This window comes from Saimiri boliviensis, chromosome 7 (genome assembly GCF_048565385.1).
Source record: "Saimiri boliviensis isolate mSaiBol1 chromosome 7, mSaiBol1.pri, whole genome shotgun sequence".
Lineage (NCBI taxonomy): Eukaryota > Metazoa > Chordata > Mammalia > Primates > Cebidae > Saimiri > Saimiri boliviensis.
Window position 1 is genome coordinate 118,690,048 of NC_133455.1, and position 26,705 is coordinate 118,716,752.

Below are 26,705 nucleotides of genomic sequence, written 5' to 3' on the forward strand. Positions count from 1 at the left end.
AGCATTATTCAGATATTACACATGACACCCTACATTGCATCTAGTAGCTACAGAGCGTTAAGTACTGTACTCTAGAGTACCTCTGTTTCTATGTAGTCTACTGATGATATGACTGGTAGGACTAACATGCCATTGAGAAATTTGTAAAAAATAATTTTGTGTTCGCAGATAGTATTTCTTCCTTTGCTACTTTGCTGTACCAATACCACTCCAGTGAGATAGCACTTAGAGGAATTACTTATGACAGCTTCAGAAATACTGGTATAGAGGCTGAAGAGCAGTGTAAAATTAGTGATCAATTCCAAGAACTGGGAGAAGATGTGTATTTTCAGTTCACAAATGTAATTTGCTCTCTTTCAAAATTGAAAGACTAATACATAGAGCCATTCAGGGTCACAGAAGTCATTACGTTCCTGGATTTTTTGTGTAAAATTTATTTCATTTTTCATGTAAAATTTACACATTTACAAATGTGTAAAGCGATGTGAACTCATTCTCTCTTCTATTCCTCTTTTGTGCCTCCCTTGACATCCTACTTGCTCCAGCTCTGGCTAACTCCATGAAAACCTTGTCTTCTACCCCGAGACCGTGGGAAAAATAGCAGCCACCCACTGATAACATGGCCAGGTTGAGGTTCTGTTACAATGGGAAGGGAATAGGCAAAGAACAGTCACATTGCTCCAGATACTACTCCTTAATGCTCTAGAGCTGAGGAAAGGTTTTCTTTCCACCTGAGAATGGGATAGGACCAATATTTTAGATGGTTGTAGTTTTTATCTGCCCTTGATGTTTAGATTTGAATGTCTAATCCACACTTCTTCTCAATAGGCACATATACAGGCTGTCAACAGTAAGCCATTTCTCTGGGTGGTATTTCATTGACTCTTACTTGGCCTTCCTTTCCTCATCTTTTTAAATTTCCCTATTTTTGATGTTATATTCCAGTTCTAATGCTTCATAATTTCTTGTTTGATCCTTTGGCAAAGTTTTAAGGTTGGCTTTAGTGGATCTGCAAAGTACCATATTGTCAAATTCTCAATTCCTTTTTTGAGAATTTGTCAAAGTAAGTTCTCTATTATAAAGAAATGCATTCAGAATGTGAGGACCAGATTCATAGGATCCAATCCCAAGGGCAAGAGAAAATTTGCAAATCAGTGAAAGAGAGTTTGCCTCTCATTTGCATGTTAACATTGAGTTTAACCTTGCAGTCATCACCCATAAACTGCTTGAGAGTTATAGGAAACTTTTACACAGATTTAGAATAGTTCTGAAAGGATAACAGATCGTATTGATTATACCAATGATTAGGTTCCATAGTAACACTGAGCAATTTCTGGATCAAGACTGTACAATCAAGCATCAGATATGTCACACTGAAGCAGATGATCAGTTACAACATGAGAGATTAAGGTTTTTCTCTATGTGTTCTAGTTATGAGGAAGAATATTTTGCTGATGGTGATATTAGGAGAATTTATGACTTGAATGTTTGGAAATGGCTTGATTGTACAGATTAACTGCATTACTGGCTCAGGTATTGGAAGATTCCTTTAACTGACATTGCATCAGTTTAGCGACCTCCACAGTTTATCAGCTGTGTTTAATACTGCTTAATATTTTTATACTTACATTCATACCACACCATTAACTTGTGCTAATACTAAACTAGAAAAAAGGACGATTTCTTTTTGGACACTGATTGATACTCAACCCTCTGGTTTGCTGTCTGCCTAGTAATTTTTGGATCTGGAACGGTTCAAGATAGCTAATTTTTCTCAGCCATTTTTCCTCTGGATAAAGTGTAGAATTAATGATGTGAATTTTATGATTCTGATGGAGTCTTTTGTTTATTAACATTCCATTGGGAAATCAGTGTTCTTTGGAGTCTGTAATCTTTCTTATTTCATTTTTATCATGTACTGTTTTTTAACTTTATAGCATATTTGATTCACTTTATGATAAACAGCCTGCTGGGTATGATACTTTTGCAGATAGTAGCAACCTTCTGCCTTTCTGATTACTCTGATTCTGATTCTTCGGAAGAGCAAGCTGAGTCAGACCTCATTGATGATGCTGTGGAAGATTATATTCTTGATATGATGGGAAACCTTGACCCCTTGAAAGTCTTGATAAAAACTGGTTTTTTTTTGTATAAGAAAAAAAAAATCAAGTAGAAGCCCACATAAAAACTCTTTCATTTTTTTCTTTCTTTTTTTTTTCCTATGGCTTTAATATGTACATATAGTTTGGCATCATTGTAATTCTCACCAGAACATTCTCAGAGCTAAACATATACTCTTATTTTCACATTTCAAGCAAGACTTTTCTTTTCCCCCCTCCCAACTGTCTTTTAGACAGTGAAACACAATAATTGTCAGATTATTAAGATCTATTGCATTCTTGGCTAGAAGGCCAGAGAGATTGCATGAAAAATCACCTATACCTGAGTCTATTTTTTTTTAATTGAGACATTTGTAAACCATGCATGTGGAAGAATATAGCATAGTATGCATTTATGCATGCATTTTGAAAACCAGCTTGAGAATCCTTCTTCCTTTTAAGTAGTAGAAAACCAAAAGAGAATGTTGCTTCTGCTCTAACAAGGAGTAAACTAGGTAGGCTAAAAGTCATAATTTATTTTGAGTTTGTTAGAACTGAAATTACAAGGTGAGCAGGTAAACTGAATTTCAAAAGATGATAAGCCTTTCCAAATAGGACACATGAATTGTTTCATCTGTGGCATAGCTCCAGAAAAGTTCTCTGGCATTTTGGTAGGTAAGAAGAAAATGGCTGAAATTTTAACCAATACTTACAAAGGTTGAGTGTAGTTTAGTGTGACAGTTTAGAATACCTTGGAGCCCCAGACACAGGAATGATCTGTAATTGCCAGCTTTTCCCTTTGGGCTTCTACTGAATGCTTACTGGAAAGATTGAGGATAGAGCAGGAAACCTAAGGAAGCTCCTTTATGGTATACGGTATAGGAGGCAGAATAATGGCTTTCCCAAAGATATCTGTGTCATAGTCTTTGGAACTTGGTAGTATGTTACATTATATGGCATGGGGACTTTGCAAATACAATTATTGGTATGCCCCTTGAGATGGAAGATTATCCTGTATTATTTAAGTGGGTTCAGTCTATTTATATGAGTCCTTAAAAACAGATGATTTCTTTTTTTTTTTTAATTGCATTTTAGGTTTTGGGGTACATGTGAAGAACATGTAAGATTGTTGCATAGGTACACACATGGCAGTGTGGTTTTCTGCCTTCCATCCCCTCGCCTGTATCTGTCATTTCTCCCCATGCTATCTCTTCCCACGTCCCCACCCCCCATCCCTCCCCCATTTCCCCCCAGTGGACCCCAGTGTGTAGTGCTTCCCTCCCTGTGTCCATGTGTTCTCATTGTTCAACACCCACCTATGAGTGAGACGATGCAGTGTTTGATTTTGTGCTCTTGTGTCAGTTTGCTGAGAATGATGGTTTCCAGGTTCATCCATGTCCCTACAAAGGATGTGAACTCATTGTTTTTGATGACTGTGTAATATTCCATGGTGTATATGTACCACATTTTCCCTATCCAGTCTATCATCGTTGGGCATTTGGGTTGGTTCCAGGTCTTTGCTATTGTAAACAGTGCTGCAATGAACATTCGTGTGCACGTGTCCTTGTAGTAGAATGATTTATAATCCTTTGGATATGTACCCAGTAATGGGATTGCTGGGTCAAATGGGATTTCTATTTTTAGGTCCTTGAGGAATCACTACACTGTCTTCCACAATGGTTGAATTAATTTACATTCCCACCAACAGTGTAAAAGTGTTCCTATTTCTCCACATCCTCTCCAGCATCTGTTGTTTCCAGATTTTTTAATGATCGCCATTCTAACTGGTGTGAGATGGTATCTCAATGTGGTTTGGATTTGCATTTCTCTAATGACCAGTGATGATGAGCATTTTTTCATATGTTTGTTGGCCTCCTGTATGTCTTCTTTTGTAAAGTATCTGTTCATATCCTTCTCCCATTTTTGAATGGGCTTGTTTGAAAAACAGATGATTTCTTAACTAGGGTTAGAGTGATGTAACATTTCTGACTTTGAAGATGAAGGAGGCCCCAAGCCAAGGTCTGCAGGTAATTTCTAGAAGTCGGGAATGTCAAGGAAATGGATTTTCCCCCTAGAGCCTCCAGAAAGCAATGTGGCCTTGCTGACACCTTGATGTTAGCTTAGTAAGACACATATCAGGCTTCTGGTCTATAAAACTATAAGATAATTTTGTAGTATTTAAGCCACTAAATTTATGATAATTTGTTATAGCAGTAGTGCAAATCTAAAACAAGTGGGAACAAAGTCTTCTTAAGTTTTAAAATGGAGTAATAGAAACTAGAGAAGGCCATTTATACTGTGGCTGCTGCATGAGTAAAAGGTGGTTGCTGGCCAGTGCTAGGGTATGGGCAGGAAAACTACATGTCTGGATCTTTATTAAGCAAGATCTACCTGCTGCTGAGTGAGGGGCACGGAATCTACTGTAACTTGGACCCTACTCTGATATTGGGCAATAGCTGATTGGCACCAGGGGTGAAGTACTGCCTGCACTCCTGGGTCTGCACTGTTACGTGATAGAGGTTTGTCGTCACAGGGGAAGTCCAGGAAACTTACTTGTTCTGGGCTGCATGCTGGCAAACAGAAAGGATCTGCCACTGAGGGAGGGCAGAAAACCCACCAACCCTGGACTCTGCATGAACACCAGGCAAAAGCCATTTGCTGCAGGAAGCGGGCAGTTAACCTGGTGGTATCAAGACCCTCCAGTGATACAAGACATTGATTGGCTGACACTCAGGGAGGGGCAGGAAGGTTGCCTGCCTTGGATTCCAATACTGACACCTGGTGAAGACCTGTTGCCACTGGAGGAGGGGAAGAAAACCAGCTTTCAGCCAGGATCCTGCACTGATTTTAGGCAGTTTTTCTTGTTGTGGGAGTTGTAGGAGCATGAAGAAAGTCCCATGTCTGAGGCAAAGGTATGTAGACAGGAGCAGTTGTTGGAGAACAAAGAACTCCCATGGCCCCACCATGAACTTTTCTCTGATTAACAAGCAATGCCGGTATACTAGGAGAGGAACACGAGGGTAGAAAGAGAGCCTTCTCTACAGTGCATGTGTGGACTCTTGAAGCTGAACACAAAACACTGAGAATCCCCTTGGCACTCCAGTCTCTCCAAAACACAAGTTACTGGCATTCCACCACTGGAGCCATTGGAATCTAAATACAGATAAAGTACAGATTGGATTAATTTTCCACACTAATAGTTTGACAGAATAAGAGGGAAGTCCATGTTTTGAGTGGTAGTATGTAGGATTTATTTCCAGATTCGCTGTAAATATGAATACATGTGCAAAACCTTAGTCATTGTCAAGAGAAAACAATGGCCAGAGGTTGAAATGATCAGACAGAACCTTTAAAAATAATTATGATTAATATGTTAAAAATGTAGTGAAAGATAACATGCTCAAACTGGACATTTTAGTAGAGAGATAAAAACTAAGAGGCTCAAATGAAAAACTTGATGTTGGAGGTGAAAGATTCCTTTGGCAGTTTACCAACAGACTGGAAACAGCAGAGACGGAATCAGTAATATTGAAGGCAGATTATTACATATTATTCAAACAGAAACAGAAAAGGAGAGAAGGAGAGAAAAGATTGGAAAGACTGACAATATTAATTGTGAGGATGGGGGGGCAACTAGAATCCTCATACATTACTGGTAGATATGCAAAGTGACAAAGCCTCTTTGGATGAGTTTGATTCTTCTGAAGTTAAAAATACCATGAGACCTAGCAGTTCTGACACAGGCACCATTTCCTCCAGATAATTTGTTCCGTGCTACGTTCTCTGTTGTACATTGCAAACTCTTGTAGGGTATTATCCTTTCTTATTCTCTCACTCTGCCTGCAACTTGCACTGCACCTACTACTCTATACTATAGATCCATCTTTCTTCCACCCTGTTACCTGGGCAGACATCTGCTTCCCAGCTTCTAATCATGTAACTGCTTGGCTAGGAGGGATTGACTTACCCCTGGTAGTGTCCCTCATTAATGGCAGACATTGGGCTAAGGTGCCAGGTAACACTACATATCACTCCACAATCCTCCCACTGTGTGTAAGTTATAAAAGTTCTAACCCTTACTACGTACCTGCTCAAACACAATTATGGCTTCATCACGGCAAAGGAAATGCCTTAACATTTTTGGTTTCAGGTAGCTTCAAGCCAGGAAATGCAACACTTTCCCCAAAATTATTCCCTGTGCTAAAAAACAAAGCCAGGAAAGTAATGGATTCCACCTTAGCTGGGAGGTCTGTCATGGGGGACAATCCTGTAGCCTCCAGTTAGGCAATTATAACTTCTTAAGGCTGGAGCCCTCATGGCTATTTGCAGGGTGACCGTACTGATGTCTGCATCCATCGTGGCATCAATCACAGTTTCATAGGCACATCCCATTCTCCCAATTTGGGTCAATGGGGGGCTGATATATCCCATACCCCAAGTAGAGTCCATGCCACTCCAAGGCACTTTATGGCACCTGGGACATCTTACAACCACCTTTAACACCTGGTGTAAGGTATATCATAATTCCAGTAAAAATTATACTATGACCTTTATCCATAATGACACAGGTCAGTGCCTAATTTGTGCTAGCCATCCATATGTTTTCCTTATGGGAACCAATATTTCCATTACACCCCAAAACTCCATGTTTGTGACCCAAGTGCCAAGACAGGCTTGGTTCACCTCATGTATCACTAATTACAATATGTCTAATTTAAATATTACTAGTGTCATGGTATTAAGGAGACAATCTGAAGCATTCCTACCAGTCAATTTGACATGTGATTGGCAAGGTTTCTCTGCTCTTGCCACCTTAGAATGTGCCCTGTCTCAGGTCAGACACAAAAGATTCCTAGGTATACTTATAGTCCTATATTCTCAGCCATAGTCATCCTAGCCACTGCTAGTGTTGCTGTTCCATACTGAATCAGTACAAACAGCCACCTTTGTGGATAGCTTGACCAGAAATGTGTCTAATGAAGTTCTCCTACAGCCCGGTATAGATCAAAAAATTCTTGCATGTCTGCAAGCCCTCAAGGCTGACCTAGAGTACATAGGGAATGGCAAGATGCACTGGCATTCTGACAGCAGTTAAACCATGACTGGGAGCATAAGCATATCTGTGTCACCTCTCTACCTTGACATCAATCAACACATAGTTGGGATGAGGTGAAACAACACCTCTGGGGAATCTTACATGATAATTTAACAGCAGATATAAAGCAACTTAAAACTAAAATTCAAGAATCTCTAAACACCATAGATCTACATGCCCAGCAAACAGCCATTTGGAAGGATGTACAAAAACATCTCTCCTGGATAGACCCCCACTCCTGGGGGTCACTTCTTGATTGGAAAAGGATATTACTGATTATACTCCTGTTTATCTCGTGTTATTTACTAATTGTAGGATGCAAAGCTGGAAAATGAGCTGTAACTGCTACCTCTTATAAACCTACTGCTGCACACATCTGTACTCTTCCATCAACGAAACCTGATGGAAAAAACAGAAAAGGCGGAGATGTAGGAGATTGGTCAGGGTGGTGGGAGAAGCTATAGGGAAAGAAGTAGGCCTTTTGAAAGGTCAGAAGGCTCTGCAAAGCTTCCAGAGAGAATAAAGCTGAAGGCAGCTAATTCTCTTACCCTGAGGCTAAGGGCAAGGAGTAGGTAACAGGGAGTGTAAAGAATCTATCTAGATAAGTTTACTTATGTTATCTGGAGACTGACCTTTGATCATCCACATGCAAGACTGCTCCCTGCAATGGGGAGGGACAATGTTAGTTACCCCAAATTGTGTTGGCTCCAAGCCTTTGAGGTTATACCAGTACTGAATAAAAGCAAGTGGCTCTGGCTTATCAGGACTGCTCTCTCCAGCAGTCTCCCAGCTGCTCTCATGCAAAATACCTGTGTCTGAGTACTCCTTTCATCCTTCACTTGGCCAGAGTCTGTGGGACAGACTCGGCAGCAAAGTACATTTCTAAGTATAAAATTAGGGTGATATGCATATTCTCATGGATACCATTGTAATTAGAGTGTTTGCTGAATAAAGGAGAATAGAGCATTATGGTACTAAGAAACCCAAGTTAAAATTTAAAAGTTTTCTTTTTTATTTTGAGACAGAGTGTCATTCTGTTGTCCAGGCTGGAGTGCACAAGTGCAATCTCTGCTCAGTAGAACCTCTGCCACCTGGGCTCAAGTGATTCTCCCCTATCAGCCTCCTGAGTAGCTAGGACAACAGGTGTGCACCACCACCACGCCCTGCTAATTTTTTCTATTTTTGGTAGAGACAGGATTTTGTCATGTTACCCAGGCTGGTCTTGAACTCCTGTGCTCAGGGAATTCACCTGCCTCAGCCTCCCAAAATGCTGGGATTACAGGTGTGAGCCTCCACACCTGGCCCAAAATTTTTCTTAAATTAATGAAAAAAAAATTGTAAATCCGCCTTCTTAATGCTGTTATTAATTTGAAACATCAAAATTTGAATATGAATGATTGCTAGATGCCTTTTTTCTTATTTCCAATTTAATTATTAATGATACACATTTCAAAGTGTCAGAAAGTCATGAATTTCCAAAACATTATAGTACAATGGACATTAAATATGTAGACCTATTATCCCAAAATGTGTCTATAAATGAAATATTTATATTGTTAGCATTCTAATTGCACAATACTATTTACGTGTACACTTGGGAAAAATATTTTGTTACTATAAATGTTTTGGTTCTACATTAGAGAAAATCATAGAAAGGCAAATTTGTTAAGGTATAAAACATATTCAGTATGATATTTCAGTATGTTTGTGCAAATATACTAATTTGACTGCTATAGTAAAATCATCCAGATTTAGTCACCATAGCTAAGAATGTGAAAAAGCATTTGCAAGAATTTGGCTTGCTAATGATGTGATTAAAACATGAGGCCGGGCGCGGTGGCTCAAGCCTGTAATCCCAGCACTTTGGGAGGCCGAGGCGGGTGGATCACAAGGTCGAGAGATCGAGACCATCCTGGTCAACATGGTGAAACCCCGTCTCTACTAAAAATACAAAAAAATTAGCTGGGCATGGTGGCACGTGCCTGTAATCCCAGCTACTCAGGAGGCTGAGGCAGGAGAATTGCCTGAGCCCAGGAGGCGGAGGTTGCGGTGAGCCGAGATAGCGCCATTGCACTCCAGCCTGGGTAACAAGAGCGAAACTCTGTCTCAAAAAAAAAAAAAAAAAAAAAAAAAACCATGAAATAAAGTTGATATATTGTGTTATTTCATACAGCATTAGTCCATGTTCATATTGAAAAATGCCCCAAAAAGCCCAAAATAGAAACCTAATTGTTGGAGGTCACTTTTGCTATAATTTTTTAAAATGTAGTAAAAGAAAAAAATAAATCATTGAAAATATGTTGGTTTTACATTATTCTTGATGAAATACCACATGAGGGTATTTGTCTAAGCCTGATGCTGAAAATAATATAGGAATCATGAGGCCATGAGGAAGAATAGTAGTGTTTTCTCATCACCCTGAACTCTAGTATTTAAGAAGCGAGACTGAAATTACATTTATCAAATAACATCCTCCCTTTTATGTGCCATTATTACTATCATCATCATCATATCTACATCTATCTCATTAAATGATTTATTTTTGAAATATTTAAATACGTAATTTGGAAAACAGATAATTTTAAAAAGATCATAATTGTGGGAAAGTTACAGTGGTAAACGGCAAAGGTCAAGTCAAGCTCAATAATTTATATTGAGAAATTAAATGTAGTTTCATTTATAATATGTTGCTTAAGGAAATAATTATTTATGGATGACCTTAAACTAATCCTCATTTCCCTGTGATCACTATAGAAACAATTTAGATTTTAGTGTAAATAAAACTTCTTAATAAGGATAAAGCAAATAACACATTTTATGAGCAAGCTTTTATTTCTAAAGAGAGAATTTTAGGACCAAAGTGTCAAACAGAGGTAAGACCTCAGATCTTCTGTCACACTTCAGTGAGTGATGATGGAGTTTGAAGGTTATAGTTCTATAACTAAAACTATATTCATGGATAGGGAATAAATGGTGGAATGCCTTAGAGGCACAGGATTCAGTTTTGTTTCCTTGGGACTTAAAATCTACTTATAGCAGATGTCCTTCATTTTTGATAAACTTGTGAGTACTGTTGTACTATTTGATCTTTTAAAGTTTGTTATAAACTAAGAAGTCCGGATTTCTGCTAATAATTTCTGTTAATAAAAACAGTAAAATTTAAATGATGGAATAGAAAGGTGGAGCTGTGGTTGAGGTACTATATATTATTAATTGCAATGACATTTTGAGATGCAATGCTGCTCATTGAATTTCCCTGTGAGGAGACTTTGTGGTGATGACCCAGCAACAGACAAGCTACTATCCAAAAAAAGCTACTCACATCAAATCAATTTACAGTTTATTCCAACTTTCAGGAGAATACCTAGATCATGCTTTCATTCTCTTCTGTGACCAAACTATTACAAAAAGAAGAAAATCGTTACCATTTTCATGTCAGGTGTATGAAAAATTTATAAAAGCTCTTTTTTTTTTTTAAGAACTTGGTGTTAGGAATAGTTTGTTTAGTTCCTCCATTAAAAAATGATTTATAGAAGGAGAACAAAAGTTTATTTCTACCCCTACCCCTAAAACAATAAGACCAAAGTAATCAATATTGAGAATCCAATAGACAGAGTTAACAACCATTAAACATAAGAGAAGAAAGAATTAGTGAATTGGAAGATAACTACCCAGAATGAAGCATAAAGAGATCAAGAGATGGAAAATATAAGGTTAGAGGGTAAGACACATTGAGGCTACAATCAGAACATCCAACATATTTCTGGAGTTCTGGAAAATTAGAAGAGAGAAAATGGGACAGAAACAATATGGAGTTTTTTCTAAAAGTGATAAAATGTATTGGTTCATATATTTTTGGAAATAAACTTCAAATGAGTTAACTAAAATTAACATAAAATGACAGGACATCAAAGACAAATAGAAAATCTGAAAAGTAACTAGAGGAAAAGATAGGTTATGTTAAAGGGAATAACTGTCTAAATGACAACCTGATTTGTAAAAGACAAAAATGAAGCTAGAGTTGAATGGAATCATGTCTTCAGTGTATTTCAAAAGTAGAATAGACCTTGATAAACAGAAACAATATTTTTTCAATTAAAAGAAAAATTATTATTGTTATTATTTTTGTTTGTAGAGTTGGATTCTCACTCTGTTGTCCAGGCTGGAGTTCAGTGGTATGATCATGACTTACTGCAGTCTGGAACTCCTGGGCTCAAACCATCCTCCCACATCAGCCTTGTGAGTAGCTTCACTATGTCTGTCTAACATTTTATTTATTGTAGAGACAGTTTTGCTGTGTTACACAGGCTGGTCTTGAACTCCTGGATGCCCCTGCCCCAGCCTTACAAAATGTTGGGATTATGGGTGTGAGCTACGCTGCCTGACCAATAAAAATTATTGAAAATATTAAGTTGAATATGCAATAAGGAATACAAATTAATGAAAATGATAAATATGTGCATACTTCTAAATGAATGTTTACTGTATAAAATAATATCTTATTGGGATAATTACATAATTGATAAGATATATGCAAATGGCAAAAAATAGACTGGAGGTAAAGGTGACAGGGATAAATTTAGTTAAATTATTCTTTGAACTTTTCTGTGTCTATGATGAGATTTTGAACAAAGACCCTGTAATTCTACTCATAGGTGTATATATATACAATGGAATTGTATCAAATGATATATGAAAGAATGCTCTAGTAGAATTATTCATAACTGTTCAAAAAAGAAGCTGGCCAAATACATATTAAGGATGGATGAATCATTATAGTAAATCCATACAATGGAATAATATAGAGACATGAAAAAAATCACATGTACATGCAATTATGTGATTAAATTTCAGAAACATAATGTTTAGTCCAAGAATCCACATACAAAAAGAACATGTAGGATTGCACCTATACAGTTCAAAGCAGGCCAGACCAAGCTATGTATTTTAGGGTTGCATAACTAGTTGGTAAAGTATAAAGAAAATCAAGGAAACCGTCATGATAAATTACGGATATTGCTTATCTTAGGAGATGTGAAGAAAGTTTTAGGGGCTTGGAAAGTAGCATGGGGGTGGACATAGGCAGTTTTTGGTGTTCCTTGTCTTGCCCTGCATGATGGTTACTTGAGTGTTTATGATACATTGCTGTATTTTCCATTTTTGTTTTGGTTCATTTCTAAGTGTGCATTATAATTTTAATATAAAATTTTTAATTAGAAATGTCTCAAAGAAATGATTATTACTCATCTCATTATATACTGAGGGGAAAAATCAACTATGTGTATACATTCTTATGCAACTCTAAGACAGCTGAAGTAGGAACTTTTTTATTTAGTTGCAAGTTGAGGAAATCTGCGATGTTGTTATCTGCCAACCTCAGATCTTTCCAAAGGATTTCTTCTAGCCTTAATTATCCACCTCACAGGAACAAACCGTTGCCATTTTCCGTCTGTTTTTTCTTTTGGCTCCTGAATTCCTGACACAACTTGCTTGTACATATTCCCTACATTCTTGGTTTAGCAGAGTTCATTTATTAGTTATGTTTTTCTGCAAGAGAAAACCGTCCAAAACTGTATTAGATATTTATACCTCACATGTCTTTGGATTTTGTTTTTCTAATCTGAGTTTGGTGGATGGCTCTGGTGATTTGAGATAGGCAAAATTCTGCGTCTTGGAGGTAGAGTTTGGCCAATTTAGTCTGGATTGCAGGGTCGGGAGGGGGCAGTCTGACTTCACTAGTTTCTCATTTTCCTGTAAACAGTGTACTAGCCAGGCGATAGTCTTATGGTAAATGGAAAGAGGAAGAATCCCTTATATGGAAGCCATCTCAAATCTCTATGCAAAGTGTAGCAATATTCTGTTTATCAAAACGAGTTAAATGATTGAACTCTAAGTTCAGGGGCAAGGTAGTCAGTCTTCTTGTGATGGGAGGATACTGCAAGATTATATATCAAAGGGTCTGGTACTCAGGAATACTTATAAAATTGCTAAATATTTTAATTAAATAAATATTTAAATGTTAGACTTGAGAGAAACTATACCAAAGGCCTAAGAATTAGAGATATGTTTGATAACTAAATAGTATTCATGGGATGAAAACCCTGAGTGGAAAATAGGACAAATTTCACCTGGACAATTTCCTGGAAACCCATTTTTAATTTTGGAAATTACAAGAAAATAATTTGTTCCATTCATAAGTGGTGTGCATATGTGTGTATTTATGAGCTTGTGAACAATGAAGTTATGCAAAATTATTAGCAGCAACCAGATCTTAAGGAGTATTGGCCTGCCTGTAGTTCTCAAGACAATCTTAGATGCTTTTGATAAAAGAAGTTTGCATTCTTTGTATTTAAATCTGGTATTTAAAAAAAGTCCATATTGATGATGATCTTAGTTATGACCAAACTCCCTTTAACAATTTAGGCATTTACTATATGATCTATATATTGGGTTATAAAACTTCCCTAACAACTGAAGTCACTGAAGACAAATGATGGAGAGGTTACACAAGGAAAAACTGCAAACACTAAAAGAGAATATATTCTTATTTACATATTAGCAAATGAGAATTCAGGTTTCCCGTCAATTTCAGTATGAATAATTCCAGCCAACAAGAAGAACAGACAGTGAATGAATGAGTTAATTTGAGTTGTTTTGAAAATAAGAATGTTTTCCATAAAGAGAGGATTGAACTCATGCATTAGCATGCCATGGTGATTTCTGGCTTGACACTGGTCACAGCAATTAAAAGTAAAAAGAATGTCACAGCGCATTCACAAATCAGGTACATATAGAATTTAAGGCCAGGATATTCAAGCAATCACAATCAGTGATACTACACCAGCTTTTAAAAAAATTCCTTTTTGTCTGTTCAGATATGGTAAGTTTTCTAGCCATCATTTTTTCCATTCTAGTAGTGGTTACATTTGTTATTGGAAATTTTGCTAATGGCTTCATAGCATTGGTAAATTCCATTGAGTGGGTCAAGAGACAAAAGATCTCATTTGCTGACCAAATTCTTACTGCTCTGGCAGTCTCCAGAGTTGGTTTGCTCTGGATATTATTATTACATTGGTATTCAACTGTACTGAATCCTGCTTTTTATAAGACTGTGGAAGTCAGAATTACTACTTACAGCTTCTGGGCAGTAACCAGCCATTTCAGCAACTGGCTTGCTACTAGCCTCAGCATATTTTATTTGCTCAAGATTGTCAATTTCTCCAACTTCATTTTTCTTCGCTTAAAGAGGAGTGTTACGAGTGTCATTTGGGTGGTAATGTTGGGGCCTTTGCTACTTTTGATTTGTCAGCTTTTTGCGGTAAATATGAATGAGATTGTACGGTCAAGAGAATATGAAGGAAACATGACTTGGAAGATCAAATTGAGGAATGCGTTGTGCCTGTCAGATATGACTATAACCCTGCTAGCAAACTTAGTACCCTTCACTCTGACCCTGATATGTTTTCTGCTATTAATCTGTTCTCTGTGTAAACATCTCAAGAAGATGCAGCTCCATGGCAAAAGATGTCAAGATCCCAGCACCAAAGTCCACATAAAAGCTTTGCAAACCGTGATCTCCTTCCTCTTGTTATGTGCCGCTTACTTTCTGTCTGTAATAATATCAGTTTGGAATTTTGAGAATACGGGAAAGAAAGCTGTCTTGATGTTCTGCCAAGCTATTAGATTCAGCTATCCTTCAGCCCACCCATTCATCCTGATTTGGGGAAACAAAAAGCTAAAGCAGACTTTTCTTTCAGTTTGGTGGCAAGTGAGGTACTGGGTGAAAGGACAGAAATCTTCATCTCCATAGAATCACAAGGAGGGCGTTGTATATCTTCTAGCAGAAAACAAACTGGTGGTGTATGAAACATTTTATATTTCTTACTGGTTTTTGTGTAATGTGTATATATATATATGAATAATTTCAAATGTATACCTATAAAAGTCTTTTACCTAAAGTTAATCTAAAAAAGCGTGTATGTGTGTGTGTGTTTATGTGTGTATGAAAACTTAAGAACATCGACAATAACATACTCTTGATTGTTTTTTCACACAAACTACCAAATTATACAAAATATGATAAAAATTCCTCAGAATTATGAAGCCTTGGGTATTTCATACATATATTTTATATTTCATTTGAAGAATTTATGTTGTCTATTCATAATTATTAAGAACTAACAGCTTATATCAGGAAAAATATTGTTCTTTTCTATTGTTATTTGAACCACACAAATATACCACAGTGTGGTTAGAATTCATTGTTTGAACCTCTAATTTTTTGGATGGTAAGATCATTTAATTCTAAATCAATAATGAGGATATGTCTTGGGGTTTTATTTCATTATGAGTTCCTATTTTACGTTTAGTATAAAGCAAACAGAATTATTGTTAGAAAACGATGCACACAATAAAGTTCGGGTGACAAACATATGTAGAGTGAATTTCGTCTTTGTCTACCATAAACACTACTGAGGAATAGCAGATTTAACACACGTATGTAAATGGCTTAGGAAAAAAAATCTCTTTTATAATAGGGATGAAAAATCATGATCATGATCTTGATTGCTATGATCAGTTTCCATATGCAGTAAGAAAAGTCATTTCTTCCGGCTTTTGAACTAAAGAAAAGCTTTTTTTGAAGTTGAGATCTGTTGTAAATTATTTTAGTATTTTTTCTAAAGCACTTCTAAGCCCCTGAATTGTCTTATCTTCCAGTTATAAAATTCCTTCTAAACTTTAGATAAGACAACTCAAATCTTCCCTTTTCTTAAAAACCAAACCAAACAAAACAAAACTGTCAATGTAAAAATAATATAGAAATTATGGAAAATAATTCAGTGAAACTTTTTGCAGATGTTAAAATAGCATCTATACAATCTATGTATTAATTATAGGATGTGCTTTAGTGTGATAATTTTGTTGTCAATGATGAAATGAAAGTATGTTAACATATTCATTAATAGGAAATTCTATTGTAAGAAAGAAATGTACAGTCTTGTTCACAGCTAAATTCTAGATGACTATTAATTCTTGATGTTATGAAATTTTAACAGTGTTATTTAAAGCTTAAGATAAATCATCCTCACACCTGATTTATGTATTTTTAAAATTATATATCTTCCTCAGAACAATGTAAGCACCGTAAAAAAAAAGATAACCATGTCTGTCTTGCTTTCTGTTGACTCCCAGGACTTAGAACCTAGCACAAAGAATAGATAGTCAAAAATGATATTTTAATGAACAAATAAATGGGTGGATAAAATGGGTAAGTTGATGTGGTAAACCAATGAAAAGGAAACTCATCACAAAATCTACAGTTGCATGAATTCCCCTGTTCTGGTCTCCAGGGGAGGTTACACACTTTTCCAAACAGGATCATTCCTCAGAGGAATGGTTTGGTTATGCTACAATTTTGGGGGAAATATCACAATAATATAGCCTTGATGCAGCTGCATCAGGTGTCTGAATTGGAGACAAAGTAGAACATCAAAATTAGAAGGCACCTATTACAATATTTTTAAAAAGCACATAAAAGACTTTTGTCTATTTGTATATATATTTTTATTGTGAATTACATATTTGTATTGATATTTTCTAATTGATTGTTATATAAACAAAAACGGCATTTTATTTCGAAACAATGAGCTAGTAACCAGTTACTTTACTAAAATGTTTTTTATGTAATACCTGATATTAAAGTGATGACGTTTATTTGAAGGCAAGTTTAAGACAAAAAGAGCAGGGACATGTGGAAATTGAGATAAAAAATGTGAAACAATGTGTGGTGATGTATGATCTAACTCTGCTGGCAGCCACTTCACAGTGAGATGAGAGAGACAGCATGGTGGTCATCAGATGCATGCACTTGGCTCCCAGCACTTTTCCAGAATGTCTGCAAGGGGAAACCACAGCCAGCGTTAGTCCATAGAAGTGAGAGGAGGGAGAATGTATCTGCTCAGCTGTCTTCTTTCTTTGATTGCCCATTGGCCAGAGTTTTCCTGAGGCAGAACTACCATCTCTGCTGTTTTGTCTTACATCATCCAGTCCCTTGGTGGAGGTTATGAAAGTCAGACTTCATTCTTACAGTGTGGTGATCCATTCAAGTCCTAAATGGAAAGATGATCTGGATCAGACAAGGTGCTAGTGAAGGGAATCCGAGAAAGCACATTTCTGCCCAATACCACCCACTCCTTGTGCCACTCAGATGTGCTCATGCCCTCCAGTTATGACTGGCTTTATGAGCATATGACTTGCTCAGTTGCAGAGGTTTTTGTGCTTAGAGGGGCTTGTGCTTAGAGGGTCTCTATGCTTGGATTAATGTTCTACACTTGCTGTTTTGTTTTTTCAGACGGAAGATACTCCTCTGCTGAAGAGGGAATGGTCTTGCAATAATTTCATAGGGATTTTCTCTCCGCTCCTACAGGCTTGTCAGAGACGTGTATAGAATCCTATAGTGCCCACTGTGCATGCCTCTGGGAGGCTTGAATTCTGCTGGATCATCTGGCACAGTGGCCAGAGCGGCTTGAACCAGAGCCTGTATCTGCCGTAGAGTCACCTTTTGTTCTGGGTTCCACTTGAGACCAGTAGCCTTTAGAAATTTTGTTAATGAGTCAGAGCAATATTCTCAAATGCGGAATATGTTGGCTACAAAATCTCAATAGGCCCCCCCAAAATTGTGCCTCTTTTGTAGTGAAAGGAAATGTATAGAGAAAGCAACATGCCATTTACTTTAAAAAAGGTTGTTTCTACATGTGTCCTAGGGACACTGAACGCCTTAAAATATCACCTATGTTGTAGGTCCCTGAATCTTCTCAGGTTTATCTCTTTTCTTCTGGTTTTTTACTTCCATTCAGTGTTATAGTATTTTACTGTATTTAAGAAACTTGCCACTTCCTGATTATTGCACCAATGAATATATTATTATTATTGCTATTATTTTGAGACAGGGTCTCATTCTGTCCCTGAGGCTGGAGTGTAGTGGCAGGATCACAGCTCATTGCAGCCTCCACCTTCTGGGCTCAAGTGATTCTCCTGCCTTGGCATTTCTAGCAGCTGGGACTGCTGGGGCACACCACCATGGCTGGCTAATTTTTGTATTTTTTGTAGGGCTGGCATTTCACCATGTTAGCCAGGCTGATCTTAAACTCCTGGGCTCAAGCAATCTGCCCATGCTGGCCTTCTACAGTGCTGGGATTACAGTCATGTCCTCCAGGGCCCGGTCTGTAATATTATTAATATATTAGCACGATGTTTTACAAAATGTAAATTAAACTGAGCACAGAAGTGACATATCCCTGACATAAAACAGTGAAGCAGTGCTATTATACATACAAGGCAAATTGTTTTGATTTTCCCTCAAAATAGGTGTGGGTAAGAAACATTCACCAAATCATGAACCCCATTAAAAGTACCAGAAGCTATGCTCTGCTCGGTGAAGATAGCACATCCTGGAAAGCATTTGTAAGTGTTGATTTAAGTTTATGGTAATCTGCATTCATTCTTTAATCCATCTGGTTTTGGTAGAGGCCAGATAGGTTAAGTGAATAGGGTTATAGAAGGGACTACCATCTCCTGTAACTTCCGAGTGTTTTGTTGTGGCAGTGACCAATTTTATTCCTTAGGGAATGTGGTTATTATTTTTTATACATTGTGTTGTCAGTAGAGGAGAATTTCAGAGGCTTCCCCTTGGTCCTGCTATAATAATGTCCCTTACTCTACAGGTCAGGAATAATGTGAGAGTTCTGCTAGCTGCCATATATATCCATTTCAATTACACATTCAGGAAGAGGAAATAACTACAAACTGATAAGATCCACTTTAGGATGGACTTGAACCAAAGCTCTAGGTAGCATCAAGAAGTTCCCTTGCAGGCTAGATGTGATGGATCATGCCTGTAGTCCTAGTACTTTGGGAGGCCAAATTGGGAGAATCCCTTGAGAGCAGGAGTTCCCTGTGCAGCATATGGAGACTCTGTCTCTACAAAAAAATTTAAAAATTAGCTGGTGTGGTGGTGCATGCCTATAGTCCCAAATACTTGGGAAGCTGTGGCAGGAGGATTGCTTGAGCTCAGGAATTCAAGGCTGCAATGGGTTATGGTCCTGCCACTGTACTCCAGCTCGGGTAATAGAGGGAGACTCTGTCTCAGACAGGGGGAAAAAAAAGAAGTGGAAGTTCTCTCTGGTATCTTAAATATCAAGTAAAACAGGATCAAATCAATACCTAACAATCTTTGGTCCCTGCCTATAGTGAGGTAAAAATGAAAGTAGTTATACAAATAGTATATTAACTCCTAACGAAATTAACTAAAGACAGTTTTATTATCATTTCCTTTTTTTTTTTTTTTTTTTTTGGTTGTACTTTTTGAGATGGAGTCTCAGTCTGTCTCCCAGGCTGGAGTGCAGTGGCATGATCTTGACTAACTACAACTCTGCTTCCTGGCTTCAAATGATTATCCTGCTGTAGCAACTCAAGTAGCTGGAATTAATAGGCACACACCACAATACCTGGCTAATTTTTTGTATTTTTAGTGGAGACAGGGTTTCACTATGTTGGCCATGCTGATCTTAAACTCCTGATCTCAGGTGATTCTCCTGCCTTGGCCTCCCAAAGTGCTGGGATTACAGGTGTGAGCTACCGTGCCTGGCATATCACCTGATTTTTATAGGTGATTATACTGCGGCAGGGAGTTGTAAAATAGAGTCTCAGATCATAGTTATATGAAGCAGGGAATCTGGTTTCCTGTCTTGGCAGTCTGACTCCAAGGTCCCCTCTTAGAAGCAATTACACTATGAAAACTGAAAAGAATAAAATCCAAGATTGGAGACTGATTTTAACATCTGTTCATTTTAAACCATTAAGCAATCAAAAATAAATAGAGAAAAATAAAATTGAATGTTCATACACAGAGAAGTATAGACTCTTCACTGGAAAACATGTTTTTTAAGTGCCCGAGAAATAGTTATAAAATTGCTGAGTATTTTAATTAAATAACTAATATTTAAGTATAAGGCTCAAGAGAATAACTTAGTCAAAGGCCTAAGCATGAGAGATTAAGTTTGATAAACACTGAAAATGGGCTGAAAAGCCCAAGTAAGAAAATTAAATTTTCATTTTAGAAAATATAGAACAATAATTTTTCCCAACCATGATGGTTGTGTATGTGTGTGTGTGTGAATGTGTTTATATTAACAAGCTTGTTAACAATAAGTTGTACAAAATTGTTAGTTAAAAACAACCAGATTTAAGGAATAGTGGTCTTCCTGGACTTCCCAGGAAAACCTTGGATGCTTTTGGTAGGAAAAGTTAGTATTCATTCTACATAAATCTGGCATGGAAAAAATTAATCAACAGTGGTCATGATTCTAGTTTTGACCAAGCTGCATATAGCAGTGCAGGCATCCAATGTATGATTTATGTATTAGATTGGAAAATTTCCCTAGCAACTGACATTGCTGAACACAAATTAGGGAGAGGTTAAACAAGAAAAAAAATTGCAAAATGATTAATAAGAATATGACTTGATTTGCATGCTAGCAAATGATAATTCAGCTTTTATTTCAACATCAGTATGACAAATTTTGTAACAAGGACATAGTATTTGAATAGGAGTTAATTTGAGCTGTTTTGGAAATTTGCATGTTTTCCATTAAGACAGCCTTGAACTCTTTCAACAGCATGCCCCTAGTCAAATAATTTAAAAGGAACAAGAACGTTACTGCACAATCAGAAATCAGCTGAACGTAGAAATTAAGGTCAAGGCCTTAAAGAGAATTTTGTCCATTGATATTAGGCCTGCCTTAAAAAGATTTTGACATAGTATGTTTACTACTAATCATTTTTTTCCGTAACAGTAATGGTAGAATTTCTATTTTTCCATGGGCACCTTCATTACATGTACAGACTGTTTTTATATTTCAACAATTTTTTTCCTTTGAGTCCTTTTTTTCCTTTAAGGAGTTGTTAAACAGTGCTGAAATTTGCCTTACAGTATGCTGTTAACTAATCATATTTTTCAAAGTTATTTGACATAATGTTTGCTTATAAGAAATATGTCTAGTATAATTATACTTGTTAATAACAGAGTATTTAAAACTAAGAAAAAATAATAGAAAAACTAATCAAGGTATATGAATTAATAAACATATGAAATATATAATTCATTATTACTAAATGTGAAATCGTCATAGAATTTTAAAAGAGTAACAATTGTTGAATTAAGAATACATTCTGATTTATAATAGAAAAAGGCTTAAAAGTATTAGGTTTAATTATGTTTTATATAAATATGAAAGTGTAAAAATTAGTCCGATGTTACTTATTTTGGAAAGCTTATGAAGTAATGGGAATTTTCATACAGTGCTCCTAGAATTGTAAATCAAGCAATTACTTTGAGTATGGCATTATCTGATTAAGATGATGGATCACATCTGAAGATCCAGTATTTGTACACCTATCAGAATAAATATACACATACGTATATCACTGAGTTTTAATAGCTAAAATTGAGAAGTCTCTCCTATATCCATCAGTGATAAAATGAATAAATAAATTATCGTTTATTTGTACAATTGAATAATATATGGCAATCAAAATGAACCAACTAGAGAAACATGTTTACAGATAATGTAAATAAAAAGGAAAATGAATAAATTTGAACTACATACATATGACAATATTAAGATTGAAAAAAGATTCAGTAAAACTCCATCTATATACAGTTTACAAAAGTACATTTTCAATAAATTGCAGTTTATTACATTGGTGGTGAAATTCTAAAGTGAGACACATGAGTGATTATCATAACAATTGAGATAGGAAGGAAAGAGGAAACAAAAAGGAAATGATATCAACAGGAAGGCATATATGGAGAGTGTCTGGATTGCTGGCCAATTCTACTTTATGACCAAGATGTGGTAACAGGACTCTTAATGCTATAAATTTTTTGCTTACTGTACATTTAGGTTTTATTACTTTACATATATATATTATATGCTTCACAATAATGAAAATATTTAAAAAGCAGAAACATATAATAAATAAATGACTATAAAATTGTAAAACATTCTCAAAGACATCATGGTAATTAGAGTTTTTGCTGAATAAAGAAGAATAGAGAATTATGATAGTAAGAAATCCAAGATAAAATTTTAAACTTTTCTTTAATTTAAAAAAGAAAGAGATAAGCTGGAAGCCTACCTCTACATTCTTAATGTTACTCTTACTTTGAAACATCAGATTTTGAACATCTGTATTTTATTAGACACCTTTTTTCTTTTATCCAATTTAATTATTTATGATAACATTTCAAAGTGACAGAAATTAGTGAATTTCCAATAAATTAAAGTAATATAGATATTAAATATACAGAACAATTTTTCTACATTTATCCCTCAATGAAATAATTATACACATATTTTTACCATTCAAAGGTTATAATACCATACATGAGGAAAAATATTCTGATACTACTTTTTTTTTTTTTTTTTTTTTTTTTTTTTGAGACGGAGTTTCGCTCTTGTTACCCAGGCTGGAGTGCAATGGCGCGATCTCGGCTAGTATTAGTGAAGAATTAGTAGCAAGATAATTTTGTTAAGGCATGAAACATTTAGTGTAACTTCTTTGACTGCTATGATAAAATCACCCAGATTTTGTGACAATAGCTGAGAATGTAGATAAGCAGTAGAAAAATTTTCACTTGTTAATTATGCTATTAAACGATGTAATGAAGCTTATACACGCTATAATTGCACAGAATATTTGTGTAAGTTTATATGAAAGTGGAAAAAAATTGAACAGCCAAAAAGAGTATTCTTTGCTGGAGGTCACCACTTTTCTTGTGATTTTTAGAATGTGGTAAGAGAAAAAAAATAGCAAGTAAATCATTGCAAATATGTTGGTTTTATACTATTCTTGATGAAATACTATGTGAGGGTATTTGTCTAGGCCTGATGCTGAAACTATAAGAATCATGGCAGGCATGGTGGCTCATGTCTGTAATCCCAGCACTTTGGGAGGTCCAGGCTGATAGATCACCTGAGGTCAGGAGTTCCAGACAAGCCCGGCCAACAAGTCCCGGCCAACAAGTGAAACCCTGTCTCAACTAAAAATACTAAAGTTAGCTGGGCATGGTGGCAGGCACCTGTAATCCCAGCTACTTGGGAGGCTGAGGCAGGAGAATAAATTGAACCTGGGAGGCAGAGATTGCAGTGAGCTGAGATTGTGCCATTGCACTCTAGCCTGGCTGTCACGACTGAAACTCTGTCTCAAAAAAAAAAAAAAAAAAATCATAAAGCCATGAGGAAGAATAATAGGGTTCTCTCACCACCCTTAACTCTGGTACTTTGAAAAGAAGACCCAAATCACATTTATTAAATAACATTCTCCCTTTTAGCTGACATCATTGTCATTATTATCATGATCTACATTTACATCTATTTTGTTAAATGATTTATTTTTGAAATACCTACATAAATTGGGTAATATCTAAGTAATTTTTAAGAGATATCATTGTGGGAAATTTATATTAGCAAACAGCAAAGTTCAAGACAAGCTGAATACATTTAGATTTAGGAAGTTACATATAGTGTAGTTTAAAATACATTGCTTAAGAAAACAATTATAGATAATAAACTAATCCAAGAAACGCTATAAAAAAGATTCTGATTTTAGTATAAATAAAATTGCTTATTAAGAGAAATGAATAAGCTATTTCATGATCAAGCTCTTATTTCTAAAGAGAGGATTTTAGGACTAAATAAATCAAACAGAAGTAAGCCCTCTTCCACATCTTCTCTATTTCCTTTGAGCAATAATGAAGTTCACAGGCAAAGAGTCCCATTTCTATAACATAAGCAAAGTGAAAATTAATTCATGGAATACAATGATGTAGCTGTGGTTGATGAACTATATTTTATCTATTGCAATGATATTTTGAGATCCAGTGCTGCTCATTGAGTTTCCTTGAGAGAAGAGTTTATGGTGAAGACCCAACAACAGACAATCTACTATCAGAAAAGCTACTCATATCAACTTTATTTTCAGTTTCTTTCAAATTGAAGGTAAATTCCAAGACAAAGATTTTATTCTATTCTCTGACCGAAGTGTTGGGAAACGTAGAAAACTGTTACCATTTTCATTTCTAACATAATAAAATGAAATCAACAAACAAAAAGCCCAAAATAAAAAACACTTTTAAAAAGAATATGGTTTTAAGAGTAGTTTGTTCAGTTTCCCCATAGAAAATGATTTATGGAAAGAGAAATAAAAGATTATTCTGAACCCTAAACCAATAAGACTAAAAAAAAAAGAATGATCAATACTGAGAATCCAGTAGACAGAATTAACCAGTTAGATGCAGTAGAAGAGAAACTTAGTGAATTGTAAGATAGCTACACAGAATGAAGCGTAGAGAGAAAGAGATTGGAAATACAAGGCTAGAGGGTAACACTTGATGCTACAGTCAGACATTTACTATGCTTCTGGAGCTCTGTAAGATTAGAGGAGAGAAAATAGAGCAAGAGAAATGTTGCAAGGATTTTTCCAAAAGTGATAAAATATATCCATCCAGTAATCTCAAACTTCAGGCATGATAACCAAAACCAAATTAACATAAAATAATACAGGACACCAAAGACCAATAGACAATCTGAAAAATAGCTAGAGATAGAAGATATAGTATGTTAAAAAGAATCACTTTCTAAATATAACCTGATTTTAAGAGAAAATATAGAGTAGGAATTCAATGGAATCATGCCTTCAGTGCATATCCGGAGTAGCAGACCTTCATAAACAGAAATTGAAATGATATGTTTCAGATAATTAAAAATTACTGAAAATACAAAGTTGAACATCAAAGAAGCAATAAAAATTAATGAAAATAAGAAATAAATGTGTAATTCTAAATGTTGACTTGGATTAAATGTATAATTGATAAGATGTATGCAAATAGCAATAAAGGGACTGGAGATAAAGATGATAGGAATAAATTTAGTTAAACTAGGTTTTGGGCTTTTCTATGTCTGTGAGGATAATTTGAACATCATAATCAAGGACCCTGTAATTCTACATCCAGGTACATATATGCAAAAGAATTGTAGCAAATGATATGTGAAAGAGTGCTCATTGTAGCATTATTCATAATAGTTCAAAATTAGGCTGCCAAAATATATATAAAATGATGATGGATGAATAATTACAGTAAAATTACAAATGGGATAATACAGGGAAGTGAAAAGAAATGAATCACATGTACATGCAACTATGTGATGAAATTTCAGATACATAATGTTGAGTCTAGGAAACCATGAATAAGAACATATAGGGTTGCACCTATACACAGTTCAAAGCAGACCAAACCAGGCTAGTTTAGGGTCATATACCTAGTTGATAAAGCATAAAGAAAATCAAGGAAATGATCATCACAAATTATGGATATTGCTTACCTTAGGAGATGTGAAGAAAGGTTTAGGGGCAATGACATTTACTAGAGCTATGAAGCTGTTGGCAACATTTCCAAGAACAAATGCAAACACTGCCAGAATTGATAAAATGATGAGCGGAAACATATCATGTTTGAACAGACAAAAAGAAAGACAAAATGCAGACTTAGTGACCCTCGTTGTGATTCCTTTAATATCCAGACCTTAACTTCGATAAACACTTTACTTCTAAATGTGCAATCACATTTTGTGCCTTTTAATTCTGTGACTAATGTCAACAGGAAAGCACCAGCATACTCTAATGGATGATTTCACACCTAGAAGAAAAACATGTTGAAAAATCTGGGGTTGGCAGGTAACATCATGTCAAATTTCCAAAAGTTGGAAGTAACATCAGAAAGTTTCTACTTAAAATCTCTTAGAGTTATGCATGGATGTATACAAATAGCGAATTTTTCCCTCTGATATATAATGAGCAAAGTGATAATTTCATGGAACATTTTTTCTAATTAAGAATTTTTATATTATAACTAGACTGCACATTTAGAAATGGGCCAAAAAAAAAAAAATGGAAAACATAGCAATATGTCATGTAACCATCATGTAGGGCAAGACGTAGAACATTGCTAATGGCCCATGTAAAACCAAGTGTCGTGATGTTGATATGACTTTGCTGATGGCTACCTCACAATAAAGAGAGAGAGACAGCATGCTGGTCATCAGATGCATGGACATGACTCCCGTATTTTCCAGAAGTGCTGCAAAAACAACCACAGCAAATATTAGTCCATAGAAGAAAGAAAAGGGAGAATGTGTCTTAGCTGTGTTCTGTCTTCTACTTCCCTTTGTCCAAAGTTTCTCTGAGGCTGAACTACCATCTTTGCTTTTCCTCCTTACATTATCCAACACCTTGGTGACTGTTTGGAAAGTCAGATGAACCAATACCCCCATTTTTCTAAGGACAATTTTTTAAAAAAATTGTTTTCTTATCTCCTCTCCTGTCCCTGTTCCTTATGTTCCCTGTTTTCTTTTTACTTTTTAAAAATTATACTTTAAGTTCTGGGATACATG

General features: G+C 35.8%; 1 protein-coding gene across 1 annotated transcript; it reads left to right on the forward strand.

Annotated features, from left to right (window-relative positions):
- The first annotated feature begins 11,431 nt into the window (after positions 1-11,431).
- LOC101051209 (taste receptor type 2 member 31-like) lies at positions 11,432-24,367 on the forward strand. Its single transcript, XM_074403279.1, has one exon. It carries the CDS (start codon positions 14,072-14,074, stop codon positions 15,002-15,004), a length of 933 nt encoding a protein of 310 aa, XP_074259380.1. The 5' UTR covers positions 11,432-14,071; the 3' UTR covers positions 15,005-24,367.
- The last annotated feature ends 2,338 nt before the right edge of the window (positions 24,368-26,705 follow it).